Source organism: Drosophila innubila, chromosome X (assembly GCF_004354385.1).
Source record: "Drosophila innubila isolate TH190305 chromosome X, UK_Dinn_1.0, whole genome shotgun sequence".
NCBI lineage: Eukaryota > Metazoa > Arthropoda > Insecta > Diptera > Drosophilidae > Drosophila > Drosophila innubila.
Window position 1 is genome coordinate 10914595 of NC_047626.1, and position 21153 is coordinate 10935747.

Consider the following 21153-nt stretch of genomic DNA (forward strand, 5'->3'; position numbering starts at 1 on the left):
AAATAAATAAAACACATAAGAAAAAATTATTATATAACTCCAAAAATAACATATTTTCTAAGAGCCAAATAAAAAACAATGAAAATATTTTCTAAAATACCGTGCTTAATTCAAGCATTGGGTACTTAGTTTAAGAAAACTTGGGTTGACCGTACTTCAAACACCGCATGGGATTGATTTTATCCCGAAATTTCTGATTATTATTATATTCTGTGTAGGAACATAGACACTGAGAAATTTATAAATTGTAAGTTCGTTGTGAGTTTGATATACTTGATTTTTTTGCTCTGTGTACGACTTAAGCCCAGGCGACTCTTGTTGTCTTCCTCTCTCTCTCGCCTATCTCAAGCTCCTTCTTATTAACTCCTCTGCTCTTCACTCTCTCATTGTCTTGCTCTCTTTGGGCTTGGTAGACGGCTTGGCTTTTATGCCGCGCTTGTCGAATTTTTTTTTTTGGATTTTTGTGTGCTATTTACGTAACCCATTTGCAATTGTTTCAACTGCCGGAGGTCACAGTGTGTGTGTGTGTTCTACGGAGCGTGCACGTGGTCGTGACCGTATACGTATTTGTGTCCGGCGGCCGTATTCGACATCTTCTAGTTACACTGCAATGTTTCACCTCTGCACGTTTTAAATACCCTGTAAGCTGCAAGTTGTTAAAGCGGGTATATTGAATTCTCAAAACATTAAACCATTCTATTAGTTGTTACAATATTAAGGCTGAAAAATAATTCTAATCTCTTATTTTTATACAATATCGAAATCAGAAATAGAGTTAAAAATAAAAGATAATATACATTTTTTATAATTTAAAATTTAATTTTTATTTTACATTAAAATTTATATTTAATAATTGTATTTGAAATTTAATTAATTTTGTTTCTCTTTGTCGACTGCATTTAGTTGATATGAAATAAATAAATAAATAGTGAGACATCTTTCTTATAGTCTAATATAGGACAGTACAGGGTATTTTTAAGTTGATAAATTTGTTTTTGTAATTGCGGTTTTTGTGGTTTTCGGCATTTTTATCGCGACATTGGCAAACGATTTTCGTACGCGCTCCACTTGCTATGCCCGACGTTGCTGCCCGCTGCCACCGCCACAGTCGACGTCGCCGTCGTCGTCGCTGCCCACCTCTGTTCGCCGCTTGTCCACTGTCGTTCGTTGTGTTTACGTGTTTCGCAAGTTAAGCTAAGCTAAGCTATGTATATACATAGCTAAGCAACAACACAAACAAAACATACAACTACTGGAATTAAAACAATACCGTCAACAAGAAGAAGAAGAAGCAGCACCAAACAGCCCTAGCAGAGGCAGCGGCAGACGCAGCGCGACATCAAAATCGGAGCGTATTCAAATCAAAGAAACAACAATTAAGAGAACTAAAGTCTTTAATGAGATACTTGTTACTTAATTTGAATTTATATTAATTATATTTTAAAGTCTAACGGTATAAAAATTACTGCATACTTTTAGGCGCTCGTGTTGCTTACAAACTTAAAACAGCCATAACCTCCGTTATAAGTCTTCGATGCTGATGTGATTTTGTAGTATGACTAATAATAATAAAAGGGAAAGCTCTCCACTAAAGAGATACATGAATACAATATACCCTTGTATTTTACAAGTGAAGGGTATAAAAACCGAAAGAAAGACACCGAAACAGAACGCATAATAAAAACAAAACGGCACACAAAATGTATACAATAGTAACAACAATGACAACAATAAAAGAGGGGTGCGCTTAAAGTTCGAATTGTCGCTCAATTAAGAGTTAACTTTATTATGTACAATATATACATATTTATATATTATGTATGTATGTATAGTTTGGGGCATTTCCATATTATTTAGCGTACTCGTATATTAAATGCAGTCATAAAATTAAGGCACGCAGCACAGTAACAACAATAACAATAGCAACAAAGAGACCCCGCACATGACACCAAGTAAAGTTGTATTTTTTGTTGTTATTGCTGTTACTTGATTGAAAACTGTTTAGCCTTGGTCAACACACACACACACACGCACGCACACAATTTGAAACTTGAGAAAATCTACTTTGCAATTACCTAAAATACTCGCACACACATAAACACACAAAGTTGGCTATAAATTGAATGCCAAGTTAAACAAGAAACATAAAACGCGTTATTTAAAAATCTACTAGCAAAAGTCAAGAATGTTTCTATACCAGTAATTAAAATAATTGAGCTGCAACATTATTTAAGAATTCGTTTAAGCTATTGTTTTTTTTTGGACAAAAGAAAAAATAAAATAGAAGTACAAATAATAATTAATAGAATTAAAATAAATAAAAATAAATAATTAGAACAGTTTCATATGCTATCAAAGCATATTGTAAAGATTATTATTATAAGTTTTTTCATTGTTGATTTGCACATCTTAATTTTGTACAAAAATAGCTAGCGTCATTATTCAATGTGCCATTTTTTGGAACGCTTTAAGTGATTTGCAGATAGCATTTTCGCATATTAGTTGTTGTTGCCAGGTGTGTGTGTGTGTGTGTGTGTGTGTGTGTGTCTGTATAAATTGTGGTATGCGTGTGATTTGGATTGTGCAAGCTTTGCAACATTTGCTGGTGATTGTGCAGATGCTGCAACAGACGTGCAACAGTCAGCAAAATGCAACGTAATTGAACTTTTGGTTGCGGCAATCACAACACAAGTGACCACGAAAGTTGAAACACTGCACATGACATTGTGGTTTTCATAGTTGTTAGAATGCATCAACTGTTAAGTTATTTAAATTTGAATTTATCGCGCTTTAGTTAAAATTCAATTTTGCCAAATGGAATTTCGACATGCTGGTCACACTGTAAGCTCAGGCAGCGCAATCCACTTTGATTTACTTAAATGTTCAAATAACACACATTAATATGCACCGGTACATTTTGTTTTTAAATATTAACAATTCTGTAAGAAATTTCCAAGCTCTAGCTTTAAAATTAAAAAAATTCATAAAGTAATACATTTTGAAAAAAATTGACTATTTTTTACTGTTGTAATTTTATTGAATAGGAGAGGCTGCCAGACTTTCAAATTGTCGGTAAATAGCGTAAATTAAGTAAGGTATCGCAAAGTAGTGTTATTCTTACGCAAGGCAAATTTAAGAAAATGAGAACTTTGTTGAACAGACAAAGTAATTGAAATATATTTTTTGTATAAAAAAAGGTTTAAAATAAAAGATGGCTAGGTTTTAAGCTATTTTGCATCGCAATTTCAGCTATTTTTCGGACGCTGGCTGGAAACAGCTATGTTTTCCTCTAAAAAGCTGGCAGCACTGGTCACCAACTGTCAAGTACGCGCCATGTTTTACAAGTGGCAGCCTTTGAACCAAGTGGCAGCCTTCAACACCAGTGCTGGCAAGTTTTTTGGGGGAACAATAGCTGTATCTGCCTGTGGAGCATCTAAATTTTTTAGTGTGGTCAGTTTTGTACAGTTTTACTTAAAATATTAATAGCAAAGCTTAGCTGAATATATTGGGGTGTTCACTTAACCCAAGCATCCTTGCAGATGGAACATGTGCCCATCTGCAACCCATTTAAAATAGGCAGATTTCCAGCTTATAGCAATTTTGAAATATTCCATTAAACGAACTCTGAAAATAGCCAGAACTAGCTATAAAATAGCTAAGTTGGCAACAGTGGTACGCGCCATGTTTTTGCTCACGCACGCATTGCATTAGGAAGAAGAAGCACGTGCTACAAGAAATAAGCAGGCAAAAAAAGCAAACAAATTGCATTTGTTGCAACACAAGCAACAAACAAAACTTTCACAACAGCAAACTGCTCGAGCATAATTTCCAACGTAGCTGTTCGCTTGCGTATGCAAAAGGTAATCATTGAACTAACAATAATAAACAATGTTAGCAAAAGCAGGCGAAGAAGAAGAAGAAGCACGCCGCGCTACAATAACACACACACGACAAGCAGAGGGTGAAAAGAAAATTGCAAGCAGCGGCATCGGCAGCGCAGACTCTTTAGGCCCAAAGCACACACACGCACACACATGTACATTAAAGAGAGCAATGAGCGCCCAACGGTGGACGCCAAGTAATTGTCAATAACCAAAAAAACCGCGTGGTTACACCTCCTGTTGTTGTTGTTGTTTTGAAAATTGCATTTGACTTTTGAGACCCTGTACTTATAAGTGCAATGGGTGTATTAGTTGAACTATCGAGTTGTCTGTCAGTTTGAGATGTTATTTTGACAGATCTAGAATGTGTGCAAGACTCTAACTAGAATGTTTATCTTGTGATTTATAAACACCCAGTTATATTTGATGTATTTTATGTTTGTGTGCAGATTGAAGATTGAAGCATAGAAAAGATTTGCCATTGCCATGGTGCCCATTGGAGCCGTGCACACTGGACATCCCGGCGTTGTGCATCAGCAGCCGCCGCAGCCGATGCCAACAGCGCCGAGTGGACCAAACACGCTGCAACCGAGCTCAGCGTCATCGACATCCTCCAACACACCATCGAACAAGAGCTCCATGTCGGTCAAGCCCAATTATACGCTGAAATTTACACTTGCCGGCCACACCAAGGCCGTCTCAGCGGTCAAGTTCAGTCCCAATGGGGAATGGCTAGCAAGTTCATGTAAGTCTATCATTAAATTAATTGAAATACTCCAAAGTTAACAATATATATGTGTCTGTTGCAGCTGCCGACAAACTGATCAAAATCTGGGGTGCCTATGATGGTAAATTTGAGAAGACGATATCCGGCCATAAGTTGGGCATCAGTGATGTTGCCTGGTCGTCGGATTCGCGTCTTCTGGTCAGCGGCAGCGATGACAAAACGCTCAAGGTCTGGGAGCTGAGCACCGGCAAGAGCCTGAAAACCCTAAAGGGTCACAGCAACTATGTCTTCTGTTGTAACTTTAATCCGCAATCCAATTTGATTGTGTCGGGTAGCTTTGATGAGAGCGTACGCATTTGGGATGTACGCACGGGTAAATGCCTCAAGACTCTGCCCGCCCATTCGGATCCTGTGTCGGCGGTACATTTCAATCGTGATGGTTCGCTTATTGTTAGCTCCAGCTATGATGGCCTTTGCCGCATCTGGGACACGGCTAGCGGACAGTGCCTAAAGACGCTGATCGATGATGACAATCCGCCCGTTAGCTTTGTCAAATTCTCGCCCAACGGCAAATACATATTGGCAGCCACACTGGATAATACGCTGAAGCTCTGGGATTATTCCAAGGGCAAATGCCTAAAGACCTACACTGGCCACAAGAATGAGAAGTATTGCATATTTGCCAACTTTTCTGTGACTGGCGGCAAGGTAAGTTATCCATCAATAAAGTCAAGATTATATCAAATATATTAATGGGTTTCTTTGTATTGCAGTGGATCGTCAGTGGTAGCGAGGACAATATGGTTTATATTTGGAATCTTCAAAGCAAAGAGGTAGTACAAAAACTGCAGGGACACACGGACACGGTTCTCTGCACTGCCTGCCATCCCACGGAAAACATCATCGCCTCTGCTGCGCTGGAGAACGACAAGACCATAAAGCTCTGGAAGTCGGATACATAGAGCTGGCGACGTTGAATCAGCTTAATAATTTCACATAACCCCCGCCCCATCTCACCACGTAGATCCCCCTCCCCTCCCTCCCCTCGCTCACTCCTTCCATACACACCCTCACACAAAACAACCACACATACATTTCTTTTATAATCTTATTTTACACTAACAATTACCTTTAAATATCTTTTATTTGTTTTTTCTTTAATGGTTAAACGAAGAGAAATTATTCTTAACAAAAAAGCTGCTCAGATTCGCGATACAAAAGAGAAAAAGATAAAAACAAACATTCGAAGAAAGATTTGCAAGGAATTTGCAAAAGATTTGCATACAATAAGTTTAATGTTTAAATATTTATTAGCTACATGTATTGGCCACCTAAACATGTGAAAATCCTTAAATTTTTTTTTTTATTTCCCACACTAAAAATTAATTTAAGCTTCTAACGACACACACACACACACGTAAACTCATACTTACATGTAAACAAGAGCAACCAGCGTGCAAGAGAATGTAAATTTAAAATAAAAGAAAAAAACAAAACTTAAGTTTTCTGGTTTCATTAAGAGGAGGAGACTTAATAAATTTAAAATATTTAATTTTGAAACACACATTCAAATGATCTTTAAGGCAGTGTTTGAATTAAAAAATGTATTAATAATATTATATTTAGTTATGCACTCGTTTTTGTTTAGCACTTTGTTATATTACTTATTTTTCAAAATTTTATAAGCAGTTAAATCTTTCAAAAATGTATTAAACGCGCAATTTTCATTAAATAAATATTAGTTTCTATTAGACGTCACAATGTACTTTTAAATCAATCTAATTAATATTATGTAATTATTAAAAATTTGATTGCAAAATTAAACAAGTCCTAAAAAATATAATTTTAACTGCCTGCGCGCCAAATACCATTTTTAGCTCCGAACGGTCCAACGATTGTGGCGGTCGGACAATAAATTAGCCATTTATCAGATGGCTATGCATATCGGCGGCAGTGCGACACATTTTTTATACATAATCGATTTAGTTTAGTAGTTCAAAATCAAGAAAAATTCTAACAAAAATTCTGCAAAAATTTAAAAAAGTCTAACAAAATAAAATTGGAAAAATGTAAAAATATTTAGAATATCTCTTTTTGGAAATTTACTTATTTTTTAAATAAAAAAATCAAACCAGATGGAACATTTTTTCTGGATGGGCAACCCTTGGTTTGAGGACGCCGCGCCGAAAAACAACGAACTGTCTTGAAATCTACTCACTGAACGAACTATATAAGAATTCTAGTCACTGAACTAAATGAACTACAGTCAGCGATTTAGTTTGCTTGTTCACTTTAGGAATTAGTTCAATATAACTTAGTCCGAACGATTCGATTCCACTCTATTTGGCATTCAATTTATCCCGTGTTTTGTGTTGTTTTCCCCTCATATAAATCAATATGGTAAGTTTTGGGCAAATCGATGTTGCCTTTGTTAATACTGTACAATTAAGCAATTGCTTGTGATTACATATATGTGTTTTGTTTTTGTTTTCACAGGCAGCTTACACCGAGGATCAGTTGGCTGGTGAGTGTGTGTGCGTGTGTGTGTGTGTAAGTGGGTGTTGGTTGGTGGAAATAGGCGCAGAAGTTCAAAGTGCCAACTCAAAGCTTTGAAAGCAGCAAAAAAAGAAAAAGAATGAAAAAACGGCGGCCTTAAAAGCAAACATGCATAAAGTAGAGATGTGTATACGTTGTCAAGCATTTGCATGTTCTCTTTGTGTGTGAGTAATATGTTGGCGTGTGTGTGTGTGTATGTTACACATCTTCATATGCGGCGCATGAATCATTGATAAAATAAACACGATTGGCAAGCGGTGAAGACGATGACGAAGGGGGAAATATGAAAGCAGCCATACGATCGCAGGTCGCGACAATGACTCACTTGACGAACGCGAAATGAAAGCCAAAACGATATACAGTTAATATGAAGGATTTGCTGCTGTTGTTGTTGTTGTCCAGGACACTCGTTGCGCACTCGACGCGTGCTCAGCTCAGCGGCGACTGTTGCATTGAAATCAAACAGCAGCCCAAAAAAACATTGTTGCCATTGTCATGACAGACAGACAGGCGGACAGTCCGACAGCGGCAGCTGCCATTTAAGGCCCATTTTTGTGGGTCAACAACAACAGATGACAACAACAACAACAACAACAGATGACAACAACAACAACAACAACAGATGGCAACAGCTCTCGGAATTGGCAACATTCATCTGCTTCTTGCTCCTCCCTCTCCTGCCACCACCCTACGCTCCTGACTTTGCAAATCTTTACGCAACAAGCTAAAAATGTGAAATTTACTGTGTGATAACTTAATCAAAAAGTACTAACTATTTAGTTGATTGTCGTTTGCCGATAACTGAGTGCTTCCACTGTTGTTGTTGTTGTTGTTGTTGTTGTTGCTGCTGTGACTGCAGTGACGTCAGTTGACCGCATTGAACTTATTGATTTACCTGCACACGTAAAAAGCGTCTTATGTTGTTGTCACTGTTGTTGTTGTTATTGTCGTCGTCGGTGTCATTGCCTAAAATGGACAAAATTCTGTTGTTGATTTTATACCCTGTGCCGAGAGTATCATAAGTTTGTGCAATAGTTTGCAAGTTTAGAATATGTATGTATAACAGGGTGCATCGATTTGTATGGGCTCAAAAAAATGGTTATGAAAAATGTTAACAAATTCGTAATCTACGATCAATTCTAAGATGTTTTCACTCAGCAACCATAGTTCTAAAATCAGTTTCTAGCTCCCGCTTTTTGAGTTAAAAAATATTAGTATTTTTTGTTTTTGGAAATTTTTAGCATGTTTTTATTAGCATATCTTTAGTGCTTTTAGTCCAAACCAGACCAGATTGGTGTCAAAACATTTAGGACTTTCAAAATTTCATAGAAGCAAAGGAGCACGTGTCCTTAATACCTAATTTTCGTCAATCCTGAGTAAAAACAGGTTAGAACTGACCGTAGACTACAAATTTAGGTTATCATATTTTGTAAAAAAAAAATACATGCACTCTAATTTATATATCGCTCATTTACTTTATGACTATCATAATTTAGAACAAAATATGATTTTTCAGAAGACGACAACAGTAATGCTAAAAAGAACATGCATATCACTCAATTACTGCAGGACAGTCATAAATCAATAGCCGGCATATCGAGAACAACTTATTTAAAGCTTTTAATTTATTAACAATTTGCAGTAAAAAAACAAAAACCCTTTTGACTTTTAAATGAAAAGTATACAAGATATAAATATGATATTTTTACACAATATAGACAGGACAAAGGTGTATAGAATATTTCTCCATTATTAAATCAAATAACGTACTTTATTATTTATGACAGTCTTTATGTATCTGTGTTTTTCTGTGATTGCATTTGAGTGTTAATATATCTTAGGGTATCTCCGTAGTCGCGTCATTTCAACTGCATCATTTTTTACTTACTTTTAAAACCATTTTTGGCCAGTTGCAAGCGCGTGATAACAACAACAACAACAACAACTGTTGCATGCTGTGAATTCTGAAATCTGAAATCTGTGAAATCTGTTGAAGCTGCACAATCAGTCAGTCAATAGCAGGCGTTGCACGCAGGCAGGCAGACAGACAAACAGACAAACGGTTCATCACATACAACTTGCAACATGTATTATTACACAGCACACGTGAAACAAACATTCACCACGCTCGAAGGTTGCCTCCCAAATTAGTCCCAAATATTACCAAAATGATCCTTGAAATGGAACTAATATTTAATTGCTTCCTCTTTGGTTTTGCAGAGTTCCAGGAGGCCTTCAATCTGTTTGATAATCGCGGCGATGGCAAAATTCAACTGAGCCAGGTGGGAGAATGCTTGCGGGCATTGGGACAGAATCCGACGGAGTCGGATGTGAAGAAGTGCACGCATCAATTGAAGCCCGATGAGCGCATCTCATTTGAGGTCTTTCTGCCCATCTATCAGGCCATATCGAAGGCACGTTCCGGCGATACGGCCGATGATTTTATTGAGGGATTGCGTCATTTCGATAAGGATGCCAGCGGTTACATATCATCGGCGGAGCTGCGCCATCTGTTGACCACGCTGGGTGAGAAGCTGACCGATGAGGAGGTGGAACAGCTGTTGGCCAACATGGAGGATCAGCAGGGCAATATCAACTATGAGGAGTTTGTGCGCATGGTCATGAGCGGTTAGGAATCAAAACACAGGAAGAAGCAACAATAATATTAACATCAACGACAACAACAACAACAAGACCAATTCACCTGCCATGCTAGCTAGCCGTTCATTCCGCCAACTCCAATTCCAAGATTCCACTTTATTTAAGTAGCAGCATCAGCAGTAGCAGCAGCATTAGCTCCATCTAACCAATAGTTTGTCTCTTAGCCACAAATTTGTATACTTTGTATATTTGTTGCATTTCGGATGCGGATTAATGGACAAATTGAATTTATTCCATCTAAAGACCTTTAACGCGACCATTCAAACCACTAACAACTAAATCACACCACATACAGGGTATTAACCCCTTCCATCTGAATCAGAATCAGAATCAGATGTGTCGCGTCGTTAACTTTTGCGTATTATTCTAAAAATGTATCGAGTTTATTATTCAACTTAATGAAAAGTAAAGGAAAACAGAAATTTTTTATACACATACATAACATACTATATATGCATACCTATAAATGGGACTCAAGTCTTCAACGAGTATCGTAACAAGTATTTCGAAATTAATGATTTGATATATGCGAGTGTAGCGTATAATTGAACTTTAATGCGCATTTTGAAGTTTTACATGTTTTTTTTTAATAATTTAATAATTGTATTTAATAAATAAAACAAATGAAAGTAGATCTTTTTACAAAAGAAACGTACTTAAAGTTATTAAAACAAATGAAATCTAAATCTGATGTTTTTTTTATTCTTGTGTGTTCTGAAATGAAAAAGTTATTTTTACTTTGCATTAAAATCGCGCGCAGAGTATTGTAGCAATTAGCTTAAAAGCATCCTTCAATGGGCTGAAACCCAAGCCTGCCAGCCCGTTTTTTGTTGCGACATGACTATTATAACAAGTTGGCAGCACTGAAATTGCATTTGAAAATCAGCTGTGCCGTCTCAATCTTAGCTATTTTGCATCGCAATTTTGGCTATTTTTCGGATGCTTTCCAGCCAGAAACAGCTAGTTTTTTCCACTAAAAAGTTGGCAACAGTGGGTATAGAAATAAACAAAAGCAAATATGCTGCATTTAATTAAAGCTTAAGAAAGCATTTCAAACAGTGCTAAACTGCATTCCTTAATTAGCGCTTAGTGTTTTTAGTTGCGCTTTGTTTTAGCCATGTCAAAAGTAGCGGGCACAGTGGCTACACTGCCTGGCGGAGGTGAACCGAGTTCTCCCGTCCAAAAGGTGTGGAAACCGGAACGTAAGTAATGAATAATGATGAGATGAGTGTACTCTCTGCCAAAATGATATGCGATGATTAATGATTAATGTATGATTAGTGTATAAAATCCAATTGGATGCACCCGCACCGAATCCGGTGCGTTGCCAACGCATCTTGGAGGATAACAATCAGGCGGTGCGATTATACGGCAGTGAATATCACGGCCTGATGGGACACCTAGAGGCGGAGCAGCTGCTGTCGAATGCCAGCGATGGCAGCTATCTGGTGCGACGCAGTCCCAAAAGCGATGGATACTACACGCTGAGCGTGAGATTCAACAAGCGGACAAAGCACTACAAGGTCTTTTACAAAACGGGTCCGGGACAAGGCCATGGACACTACTTGCGGGAGCAGGACAAACACTATGAGACGGTGCATGAAATGGTCGCCGACGGACTGATCAACTTCCATATGCAGCTGCACGCCAGCCCCATCATACAGCAGATCAATCAGCAGACCAAAAACTGTTACCAACAGAGTCCCTACATGACCCTCAATCGTCGCAAGCTGCGCGCACTCTCCAACGAGATGGGCAAGTCATCTGTCTCCGCCTCTGTCTCGGTAGATGATTGTGATGCAAACACGACGACTGTGGCAGACATTCCTGTGGACAATCCACTGATTAGTCAGCAGGTGACGCAGCAACAGCTGCCACCACAGGATCCCATGCCGTTGGTCTATGAGAAGCCGCACAATTTCAAGGTGCACACCTTCAAGGGACTTAACTGGTGTGAGTTCTGCGCCAACTTCCTCTGGGGCTTCACGGCGCAGGGCGTCAAGTGTGAGGCATGCGGCTTTATGGCGCACAACAAGTGCTCGGAGCTGGTGCCGCCGAAGTGTGTGCCCGACCTGAAGTGCATACGCGGTGTCTTTGGCACCGATCTGACCACCATGGTCCAGCTGCATCAATGCAACATACCATTTGTGGTGCGACGCTGTGTCGAGGAGGTCGAGGCACGTGGCATGCTACAGGAGGGCATCTATCGGGTCTCTGGCTTTGCCGATGAGATCGATGCACTCAAACTGGCGCTCGATCGCGACGGCGACAAGACGGACATGTCCGAGGCGGCCTATGGCAATGTCAATGTCATTGCCGGCACTCTCAAGCTGTATCTGCGCCTGCTGCCCGTACCGCTCATCACGTTCCAGGCGTATCCCAGTTTTATGACTGCAGGTCGTGAGTACAATTTTAATTAGCTCATCAAATGCAAGCAAATACTATTAAAATTAAGATTTGCTATTAGCTAGAAATCTGACCATTGGAATGATTTGATTACTTTTCAAATTGCCAGATATAGTAGCTTCAGTCTAACATACTCAGATTTTTTGTTAAAAACTAAGAACAGTGTGTATTTTATTCAAAAACCTATAATCTGAATAACTAGCTACCAGGGACTCAAACCAATCGAATATCGGTTTCCGTTAGGGCTTCGTTTATATTCGTATTTTGTTTATCGGTTATGGGTTACGCAGAGTTTGTTTGTATTTCGGTTTCGAAGTATCGGTATAATATCGGTTCACAAAATTAAATAAGTAGAAATGTTATATGAACGTTAATATATGAACAAAAATTCAAAATTTCCAAAAAGAGTGAATAATAAGATTAATATTCAAATTAAAATTCAAAATAAGTTTGAAATTCGACGATTGCACGCTAACAACATATGTAATTGAATTGAGTGCTTGATTAAACCGCAACTAACAGCTCTACATGAGTCGGTTACTAATCGGCTTGAATCATTTCTGTTTTTAGAATTCGGTATAATAAAAAAGTCTTGTTTCGGTTATGGTTATGAATTTCTACGGGTTAATACCGGTTAAGGGTTACGGTTTCGATTGCGGCATAAATCGCTGGTTTGTATTTTATTAAGAAATTTATAATTTGAACTACTAGCTTCCTTTTTTTTAGTTTGAGTCAGATTAGCGATTCAGTTGACAACTCATTAAATTGCTGATGTTGTTGATTCACTTTTGCAGGCAACGCGAAGCAGACGGAACAGCTGCAGTTGATGGCGGAGGCAGTGCGTCGATTGCCGCCAGCTCATTATAGCTGCCTCCAATACATGCTGGAGCATCTCAAGCGGTGAGTCAACCAGAGTTTACCATACCTAGCTGACTTAGCTTCTATTAATGAATTATTCACTTTCGTTTCATAGTGTTGCATCACATTACGCCGTCAACAAGATGAATGAGCACAATTTGGCAACTGTGTTTGCGCCCACGCTGATTGCCACGCCCCAGCATATGACGAATCTCACGGAGGAGATTTTCATGCTCTCCTCGCTGATCACGCATTGCGAGACCATCTTTGCCAGCTCCTCCTCCTCCTCGTCCACCTCCTAAAAGGGACAATCGAAACCAGCAACATTTCCCAGTGAGCGAGATAGCATCTATATCTCGCTCTCTCTCTATTTATGTTTGTGCACTCGCTTTCTCTTTCGAATTCGTTAAGCACTAAAAGCAGCCCTTAATTAGTCTTACATTTTATTGCCAAGCATTTATTATTATTATTTATTATGGAAACATTTTGCCGCATTTTTGATGCATTCACCAAAAATCTAGACTTAAGTTTATTGCAATGAACATGATTTGTATTTATTACATTATTTTTAACTATTTTTATTATCGAGCCTTACACATACCATCAAAGTACATACCAAACTTCACTGTATTTTATATTTTTAGCTCGGCTGCTTCTGTTTTCTTTTTTCTATTGTAAAACAAAATTTTAAAATTAGCATTAAATGTTGTAAGATTAACGTACGAATTTACATACAATTTTTGGAAAGATTTTAAATATTGAAAGTAGCATATAAACAATAATATAAATATTTATTTGGAATGTAATTGCATTATGAAACAGAAGAGTTTTTAATTATTTCTGTATGAATCTTGTGAGAATTATGAAAGAATATACTGATGTTCGATCCCTGAATTATTATCTCATGATTTTCCGTATTCGTTCTCTAAATGAATTTTCAAAAAATTTACTAGAGAAAAGCGAAATAATTTGATAATGCAGTACGATGCCTTCTAATCTAGTTACTTAAGCGAAAACTGTATATATCATTCATATTTTATTATATACATCTCAAAATTTCAGGTTAACTGAAAAACAACAGTAGATTTTTTCTCTAGAAAAAAAAAATAAATAATAAATATAAAATCAAAGACAATAGAGGTAAAAAAATGAGTTGTACCGTCAATCAGAATCAGAAACAGAATCAGAACCCAACTCAGGACAATATTCAAAAGATTGTACAAAATCAGATAAATAATCAGAATCAAAAACAAATACAAATACAACCCGCTAATCAATTTCAAGGTGACAACAATGCTGTGAGTAGTTTCTGGACATGCGAGGAGTTGTTGCAAGCCTTGTCGCAGGTGTTGAGGCTGCGGGAGATCTTTAATATGTTCGCCCGATTCAGTGGCAGCAATACCATCGATATTCTCAAGGTGCCCGAGTGTCTGCACGCGATGGGATTGCATTTTGTGGAGTCCACATTGAAAAGCTTTCTCTCGGAGCGCCTGTTGAAGTTTCCACAGTCGAAGCCGCCGACTCGAGTTAGTTTTGAGTTTGTGCTATCGATCTACTGTGATCTGTCCAGTTTGGAGGAGGTGCCCACAGCTGCGGTGATGATCAATGGCTTCCGATGTTGTGATACACAGAATACGGGTGAATTGCCGTATAATATGCTACGCCGTATGCTTACCTTAGTAAGTGAACGACTTCACGATACGGAGGTCTCATCTCTGCTGGACAATATGAAGGATGATAAGGGAAATATCAAGTATGTTGCACTATTGGAGACCTTGTTTCCTACGGATATTGATGCCTCCGAAAAGCTGAGACAAGCACGACTTTATTTGAATGCACTCGGTAAAAATGCCAGTCACATGGATATGCATAAACGGGATGAGTTCATCAGGGCTCTTCGCAATTTGGATAATACTCACACTGGATGTGTTGGCACCGATCAATTGCTAAGTTTATTGAATTCGAATGGAGATCGCTTCACAGTCACCGAACTAGCGTCCCTCACCCGAGGTATGACCAATTGCAAGAAACAGGTCGACTATCGTATGTTTCTACGCCTCATCATGAATGATTAGATTAGATATCAGAGGTCCCCAAGTAAATGTGTATAACCCACAGAGTTCACAGATATCATTACAGTTATATAAATATCAAATCATCACATAACGCTTATATGAATATCATTGCATTCACAAATAAATTATCGGGATTACTATTATAAAAAACAAAAGATCTGCAGTTTCAACATGATTTACTTCTAAAAGCTTTGTTTTTTCTATTCTTAATTTCCCAACTCTCTTGATAATTCTCAAATCTTTTTATTTTCTTATATGAGGAACACACTTCGTTTCTTTTTTTTTTTACAACACCTACATAAAATTACAGAAGGTTTATTTGTGCATTTCAACCATTCTTTATTTTTATATTTTTTCTGTTTATCCAATCATTTTTGGCATCAATTAAAAAAATTAAATTTAAATGTTAAATCTTTAATCGATTGACCTAGTTATTGCAGTGTAAATCCTTGTTATCGATAACTTGTTTTGTCCTTAGCTGTGACACAAACCACATTAGTTGCAACCGAAAGCGCCATCTATGTCTCAATTCGCGACGCATATAACAGTTATAGCAGTGAAACAGTCTGGCAACCTGCTGTTTAACGGTTTTTAACTGAAAATTGTAGCGACAAACTAAGAAATAGAAAGAATTAAGATTTCTTTTCATAAAATAATATAATAGAGGCAAATAATTCAGTTTGAAATGTGTGATTTTTGGGGGAAATGATTCGTGTAGGCGTGTGGGTATTAACATTTTGTGTGGGTTTTTAAATAAATGGAGAGGGGAAAACTATTTGATTTAGTTAGTCATGTTTATTTAGTTTTTAAATTTTGTTATACAATTAATGAAATGAAATAATTTCAATTAATTGCAAATGTTTTCATTATTTTCACTAAATAACAAAAGTCAAGAATTTTTTCCAAAATGTAATAGAAAGGAATGTTTTTTTTTTTGTAGTTATAATAATTTGGATTATCCGTGTGATGAACGATTACATATTCAGCTGGGTCATCTTATCAATTGTATGTAGAATCGTGCATTTGTCGCATTCCAACTGCTTCGTGATTTAATATTTGATGCAGAAGTTCCAAAAGGCAGCGCTATTAAATGGGAACAAAACATAAATCATAATATGGAATAATCCAGCGGCATGTCACTTTTTTAAATAAAAAATGTTGTAGCGTTGATTATGCATTTATTAAAAATATTACATTCTTGGATCTTAAGTGCTAAACGAAACTTATGAATATCTTTTTAAAATATCATATCATGGATTACAGATGAAATCAAGTTTTTCTCTTTCCGTTCATTCCGAAATTGAAGACAATGTTTTTCGATTTTTGATTAAGTACGATCAATAAATAGTTTAAATCTAATAAAAAAAAATGTGTGTATATCTAGATATATATATATATTTTGGGGCTGTCTTCGGCTTTGACTTGTTATGTTTGAGATCTTTGAGTTTATTATTATTTTTTTGTTGGCAAGAATCCACGCAAAGCAGCTTTTACTGTTGCAAATTGTAGTTGCTCTCCAGACGTCAAACGTCTTCTCCAACACCGACGCCGACGCTGACGCCGACGCAGGGTGTCAACTCCATTTTCACAGCATTTGAAGCAGCCACCGTTTGTTGCAGTTGCAGCAATTGATTGCCGTTGATATTCCCACTATTGTTGTTGTTGCGTTCCTCGCTCTTAAGCATATCACACTGAGCGTGAGCCTGTGCTTGAGTCTGCGCCTGGGCCTGAGCCTGGGCAAAGCTGCGCACCTGGAGGAAGAGTCCTCCGTTGTTGAGGAGTCGCGCCTGATGCTCCTGCGCCTTGGCTCGCAAACAGGCAATCGAGTTGTTCCTGCAACAAATGAAATATATCTGTTTAGTTCTGGCAAAAACACTACATTAATTTAGTAATTTACAATTTCGGCAAAGGGTTTTTTTCGTTTCTTATTCTTTCGGTTTCGTTATCAGTGCCATAATTTTGAGAATTTTATATTTTTATTCCCAATTAAAATCTAAGCCCAGATTTTAGGAGGATATTTTTTTTCGACGAATTTAATTAAATGCAGAATGAATTAAGAAGCTAAATCATGATCAAAATGACATTCCGCTTCAAAATCGGTTTTGTTTTTACAAAGTTATGAAAGTTTGAAGTGAGTCAAATCTTTGACCTTGCAACTTTACAAGTCAAAATTTTTGTCCGATTTACCATGATTTTTTACAAAAAAATGAAACGTCTCAGAATCAAATTTAAAGTGTTGTTTTACACTAATTACGCTATAAGGAGTTGATTAAAAGTGAAAACTTGAGATTTAAAATTTTCAATTTTCAAAATTTCAAAGGGGGGACCCTATGGTATTAAAATCTGAACCCATGTCTAGAGTGAAATTTTTTTTTTTACAAAATTAATTAACTTTAAATGCAGAATGAATTAAGAAGCTAAATCATGATCAAAATGACATTCCGCTTCAAAATCGGTTTTGTTTTTACAAAGTTATGAAAGTTTGAAGTGAGTCAATTCTTTGACTTTGCAACTTTACAAGTCAAAATTTTTGTCAGATTTTCAGTGATTTTTTACAAAAAAATAAAACATCTCAGAATCAAATTTAAAGTGTGGTTTTATACTAATTACGCTATAAGGAGTTGATTAAAAGTGAAAACTTGAGATTTAAAATTTTCAATTTTCAAAATTTCAAAGGGGGGACCCTATGTTATTAAAATCTAAGCCCATATCTAGAGTGAAATTTTTTTTTTTACAAAATTAATTAACTTTAAATGCAGAATGAATTAAGAAGCTAAATCATGATCAAAATGACATTCCGCTTCAAAATCGGTTTTGTTTTTACAAAGTTATGAAAGTTTGAAGTTAGTCAATTCTTTGACTTTGCAACTTTACAAGTCAAAATTTTTGTCAGATTTACAATGATTTTTTACAAAAAAATGAAACGTCTCAGAATCAAATTTAAAGTGTTGTATTATACTAATTACGCTATAAGGAGTTGATTAAAAGTGAAAACTTGAGATTTAAAATTTTCATTTTTCAAAAATTCAAAGGGGGGACCCTATGGTATTAAAATCTAAGCACATATCTAGAGTGAAATTTTTTTTTTTACAAAATTAATTAATTTTAAATGCAGAATGAATTAAGAGGTCAAACCAAGATCAAAATGATATTCCGCTTTAAAATCGGTTTTGTTTTTACAAAGTTATGAAAGTTTGAAGTTGGTCGAACCTTTGACTTTGCAACTTTACAAGTCAAAATTTTTGTCAGATTTACAATGATTTTTTACAAAAAAATGAAACATCTCAGAATCAAATTTAAAGTGTTGTTTTATACTAATTACGCTATAAGGAGTTGATTAAAAGTGAAAACTTTGGATTTAAAATTTTCAAATTTTAAAATTGCAAAGGGGGGACCCTTAGGTATTGAAATCGATACCCAAAACTGTAGGGGAAAAAAATGAAATTTATTAGACTTGGAATATTTTAGACTTGTGATTTATTGTATCAATACTGATAAATAATTAAAGATATATTTTCTTTAATTAATTCGTTAATTTTCCATTAATTTTAAATAATATGATGTTTCAAGTAACTCTAATTAGGTAGAGTAAAAAGTTTGTTCTCTCACCTGAATGCATCAGGATCGTGTTCCATTAGTGCTGCGGCTGCTGCGGCGGCAGAGAGATGATGTGCATGCAACGTGGCAACGCTGGCATGTGGCAGCGCTGCTGCTGATGTTGCAACCGTCGGTTGTTGTTGCTGTTGTTGTTGGTGATGTTGCTGCTGCTGCTGCTGTTGCTGCTGTTGTTGTGCTGCTGCTGCGGCAGCTGCCACAGCTGTGTTCATAATCATATGAAAGTCCTTGCTGGAGGCAGCAGCGCCAGCGCCTGCCGCATTTGCCGCATCCAGCAGCGGATGATAACTGGGCGTGGCTGCTGCATAGTGTGCCGGCGGCTGTTGCTGCTGTTGCTGTTGCTGCTGTTGATGTTGCATCAACTGTGTCTGCGTCTGCTGTGGCGACGGCGAACCGAGCTCAATGTGTGGCGAACCGGAGCTGTTGGTTGTGGCACCTGTTGGTGTGGTTGCCGCCGATGAGGCAGCCGCATAGCCGCTGCTGCCGTGCGGCGTTGTCGATGTTGGCGGCGCCGTTGAAGCAACCGTTGGACAACTGCTGGGCGCCGGACTCACAACGTTGAGCGATTCCGTCGATGAGCTCAGCGCCCGGGAATGTGAGCGCAATTCATCCGAATGCGCGGATTTGGAGCCAGCTGAGTCCTCGTGATCGCTGACACCGGAATCGTCCTTGAGCGCTGATTGCGCCTCTATCGATTTGCGGTGCATGCCTGAGAGAGAAAGGGAGTGAAAAAGACGGAGAGAAAAGCTGATTAGTATGTTTATTCGCTTAGAAGCCTGCGCTTTAATTAGTCTGATTAGGATTTATAGGGACCTCAGAAGCGATTTTTAACTACTTTAGCACGATATTTTTTTCACGATCAATCGAGTTAGAAGTATCGATTTTTTTTAAAAGTAAGCAACTCTTCTCTAATTTGATTCACCAAAATATTAAAATTAATTTTGTTTTACTATCTTTAAATTTTTTTCCATACTTTCTCCTTGATACTTTTCTCAAAAACTTCAAACTTTCATACCTATGTCAAATCTTAACCGATTTCACTGCGGAATGCCAATTTGATCATTATTTGTCCTCTATTATAATTCTGCATTAAATTTTAAAAACTTAGTTTATTTTTCATTCCTGTTCATTTATTCCAATGCTTGTTAATGTTAATTTAAAGATGAAGTGATTTGGAAATACTCGATATTTGTAAGTCTATGTATTCTTTGCAAATTCATCGACAACACGGTTCTTTTTTTTTAAATCGATTTTAAGCACGATTCAAAGCACCTTTATTATAAACTCATCTGTCAGAAGCCTTTAGTTTTAAAATTCTTTTATTTTAAAGCTTCTCTATTATAAATCACTCATTCTTCAAATAATAGATCATATTTTTATTTTTCTTTATAGCGCATTTATTACAAAGTTCATTTATTTGAAAGCTCTTTAAAATTTATCTACTTATCATACTAATTTGTCTTTAGAAAGCTTCTGAATTAGATATTTTCTCTACCTTAAAGCTTCCCTTTAAGATATCGTTCTAATTTATAGCTTATGCATTCCAAAGTTACTCTATGACAAAGCTCTTCTGCTTTAAAAAGCCAAGAAAAGACTTAAAAGCAACTTTAGCTAATGTAATTGTGACTGCGACTTGAACCTGCTCTTGCATAGGAGATACAGCTCAAGAGGAAGAAAGAGCGAGAGAGAGAGAGAGAGATAGCTAACAGATGGTTGGAATTAATCTCTGAATAAACTGTCACGCCCAAGTGATCTAATGAAGTGGGAGTCGAGAATTTATTGTGACTCGTTAACTGGTGGACCTTCCATCAATTGCCAACTAATTTGACATTCGCGTACTTAATTAAAAAATCTAGAATCGTGCCTAACCTCAATGCTGAGCCGTTAAGCCACTTAAGACCCACGGGCTACTTGGAAATTAATTTGCGAAACACCCAAAGCATTATGAGAACTATTAATGTGGTGGTGAACGACAAAACGAGAAGTTAACAAAGACAAGTGCCAATAAAACTTGCAGTTACCCTTGCCACACACAAACACACACACACAATGGAAATAGATAAGCGATAAATGCCAAATTAAAGCAGCCTTTTCCCATTCCAATCGAATGAGGGAATTCAGTAGCCACCCCAACGAATATCGCGTGTGCATTTTGCATTTATTAAGCGATTATTAACAAATAAAAGCCATGCGGAAGTCAAAACCACCCCGAGATTCTCCCTACTTCACCCTCTCACTCTATAGATATACCCTGTATTGGCACTTGTTAAATGTTGCCCCTACCACAAGGAAATGCTCTTCCTTTTGCTCGCTAATCCGCAAAGTCATTTCAATGCTGTGGACGGAGTCAAAGAAATGTTCGCAACATATGACG

At 37.1% G+C, this 21153-nt stretch overlaps 5 protein-coding genes across 7 annotated transcripts in view; 4 read left to right on the forward strand and 1 right to left on the reverse strand.

Moving 5' to 3' along the window:
* The first annotated feature begins 3685 nt into the window (after positions 1-3685).
* On the forward strand, positions 3686-6109 carry LOC117794277 (protein will die slowly). Its single transcript, XM_034634872.1, has 4 exons — positions 3686-3860; positions 4331-4626; positions 4691-5316; positions 5382-6109. Exons 2-4 carry the CDS (start codon positions 4368-4370, stop codon positions 5568-5570), a joined length of 1074 nt encoding a protein of 357 aa, XP_034490763.1. The 5' UTR covers positions 3686-3860; positions 4331-4367; the 3' UTR covers positions 5571-6109.
* A 777-nt stretch (positions 6110-6886) lies between these two features.
* LOC117794279 (myosin-2 essential light chain) lies at positions 6887-10241 on the forward strand. The gene is made up of 3 exons (XM_034634874.1): positions 6887-7008; positions 7105-7132; positions 9385-10241. The coding sequence occupies exons 1-3, from the start codon at positions 7006-7008 to the stop codon at positions 9795-9797; spliced, it is 444 nt and encodes a 147-aa protein (XP_034490765.1). The 5' UTR covers positions 6887-7005; the 3' UTR covers positions 9798-10241.
* A 570-nt stretch (positions 10242-10811) lies between these two features.
* LOC117785804 (N-chimaerin) lies at positions 10812-13647 on the forward strand. 2 transcript variants are annotated; one of them, XM_034624045.1, is made up of 4 exons: positions 10812-11027; positions 11107-12225; positions 13026-13131; positions 13205-13647. In XM_034624045.1, the coding sequence occupies exons 1-4, from the start codon at positions 10943-10945 to the stop codon at positions 13389-13391; spliced, it is 1497 nt and encodes a 498-aa protein (XP_034479936.1). In that variant the 5' UTR covers positions 10812-10942; the 3' UTR covers positions 13392-13647. The 2 variants fall into 2 exon arrangements, with proteins under 2 accessions (XP_034479936.1, XP_034479945.1); XM_034624054.1 differs by having other exon boundaries at positions 11107-12222.
* Positions 13648-13975: 328 nt separating this feature from the next.
* On the forward strand, positions 13976-15318 carry LOC117789653. The gene has a single exon (XM_034628729.1). It carries the CDS (start codon positions 14238-14240, stop codon positions 15162-15164), a length of 927 nt encoding a protein of 308 aa, XP_034484620.1. The 5' UTR covers positions 13976-14237; the 3' UTR covers positions 15165-15318.
* A 1301-nt stretch (positions 15319-16619) lies between these two features.
* Positions 16620-21153, reverse strand: part of LOC117785209 (chromatin modification-related protein EAF1) — a 58329-nt gene continuing 53795 nt past the window's right edge. For both annotated transcript variants that reach the window (XM_034623127.1, XM_034623135.1), the window contains exons 5-6: positions 18774-19488; positions 16620-16997 (exon numbers count right to left, since the gene is read on the reverse strand). In XM_034623127.1, coding sequence (XP_034479018.1) covers positions 16688-16997; positions 18774-19488 — 1025 coding nt within the window. In that variant the 3' untranslated portion in view covers positions 16620-16687. The remainder of the gene's footprint in view (positions 16998-18773; positions 19489-21153) is intronic.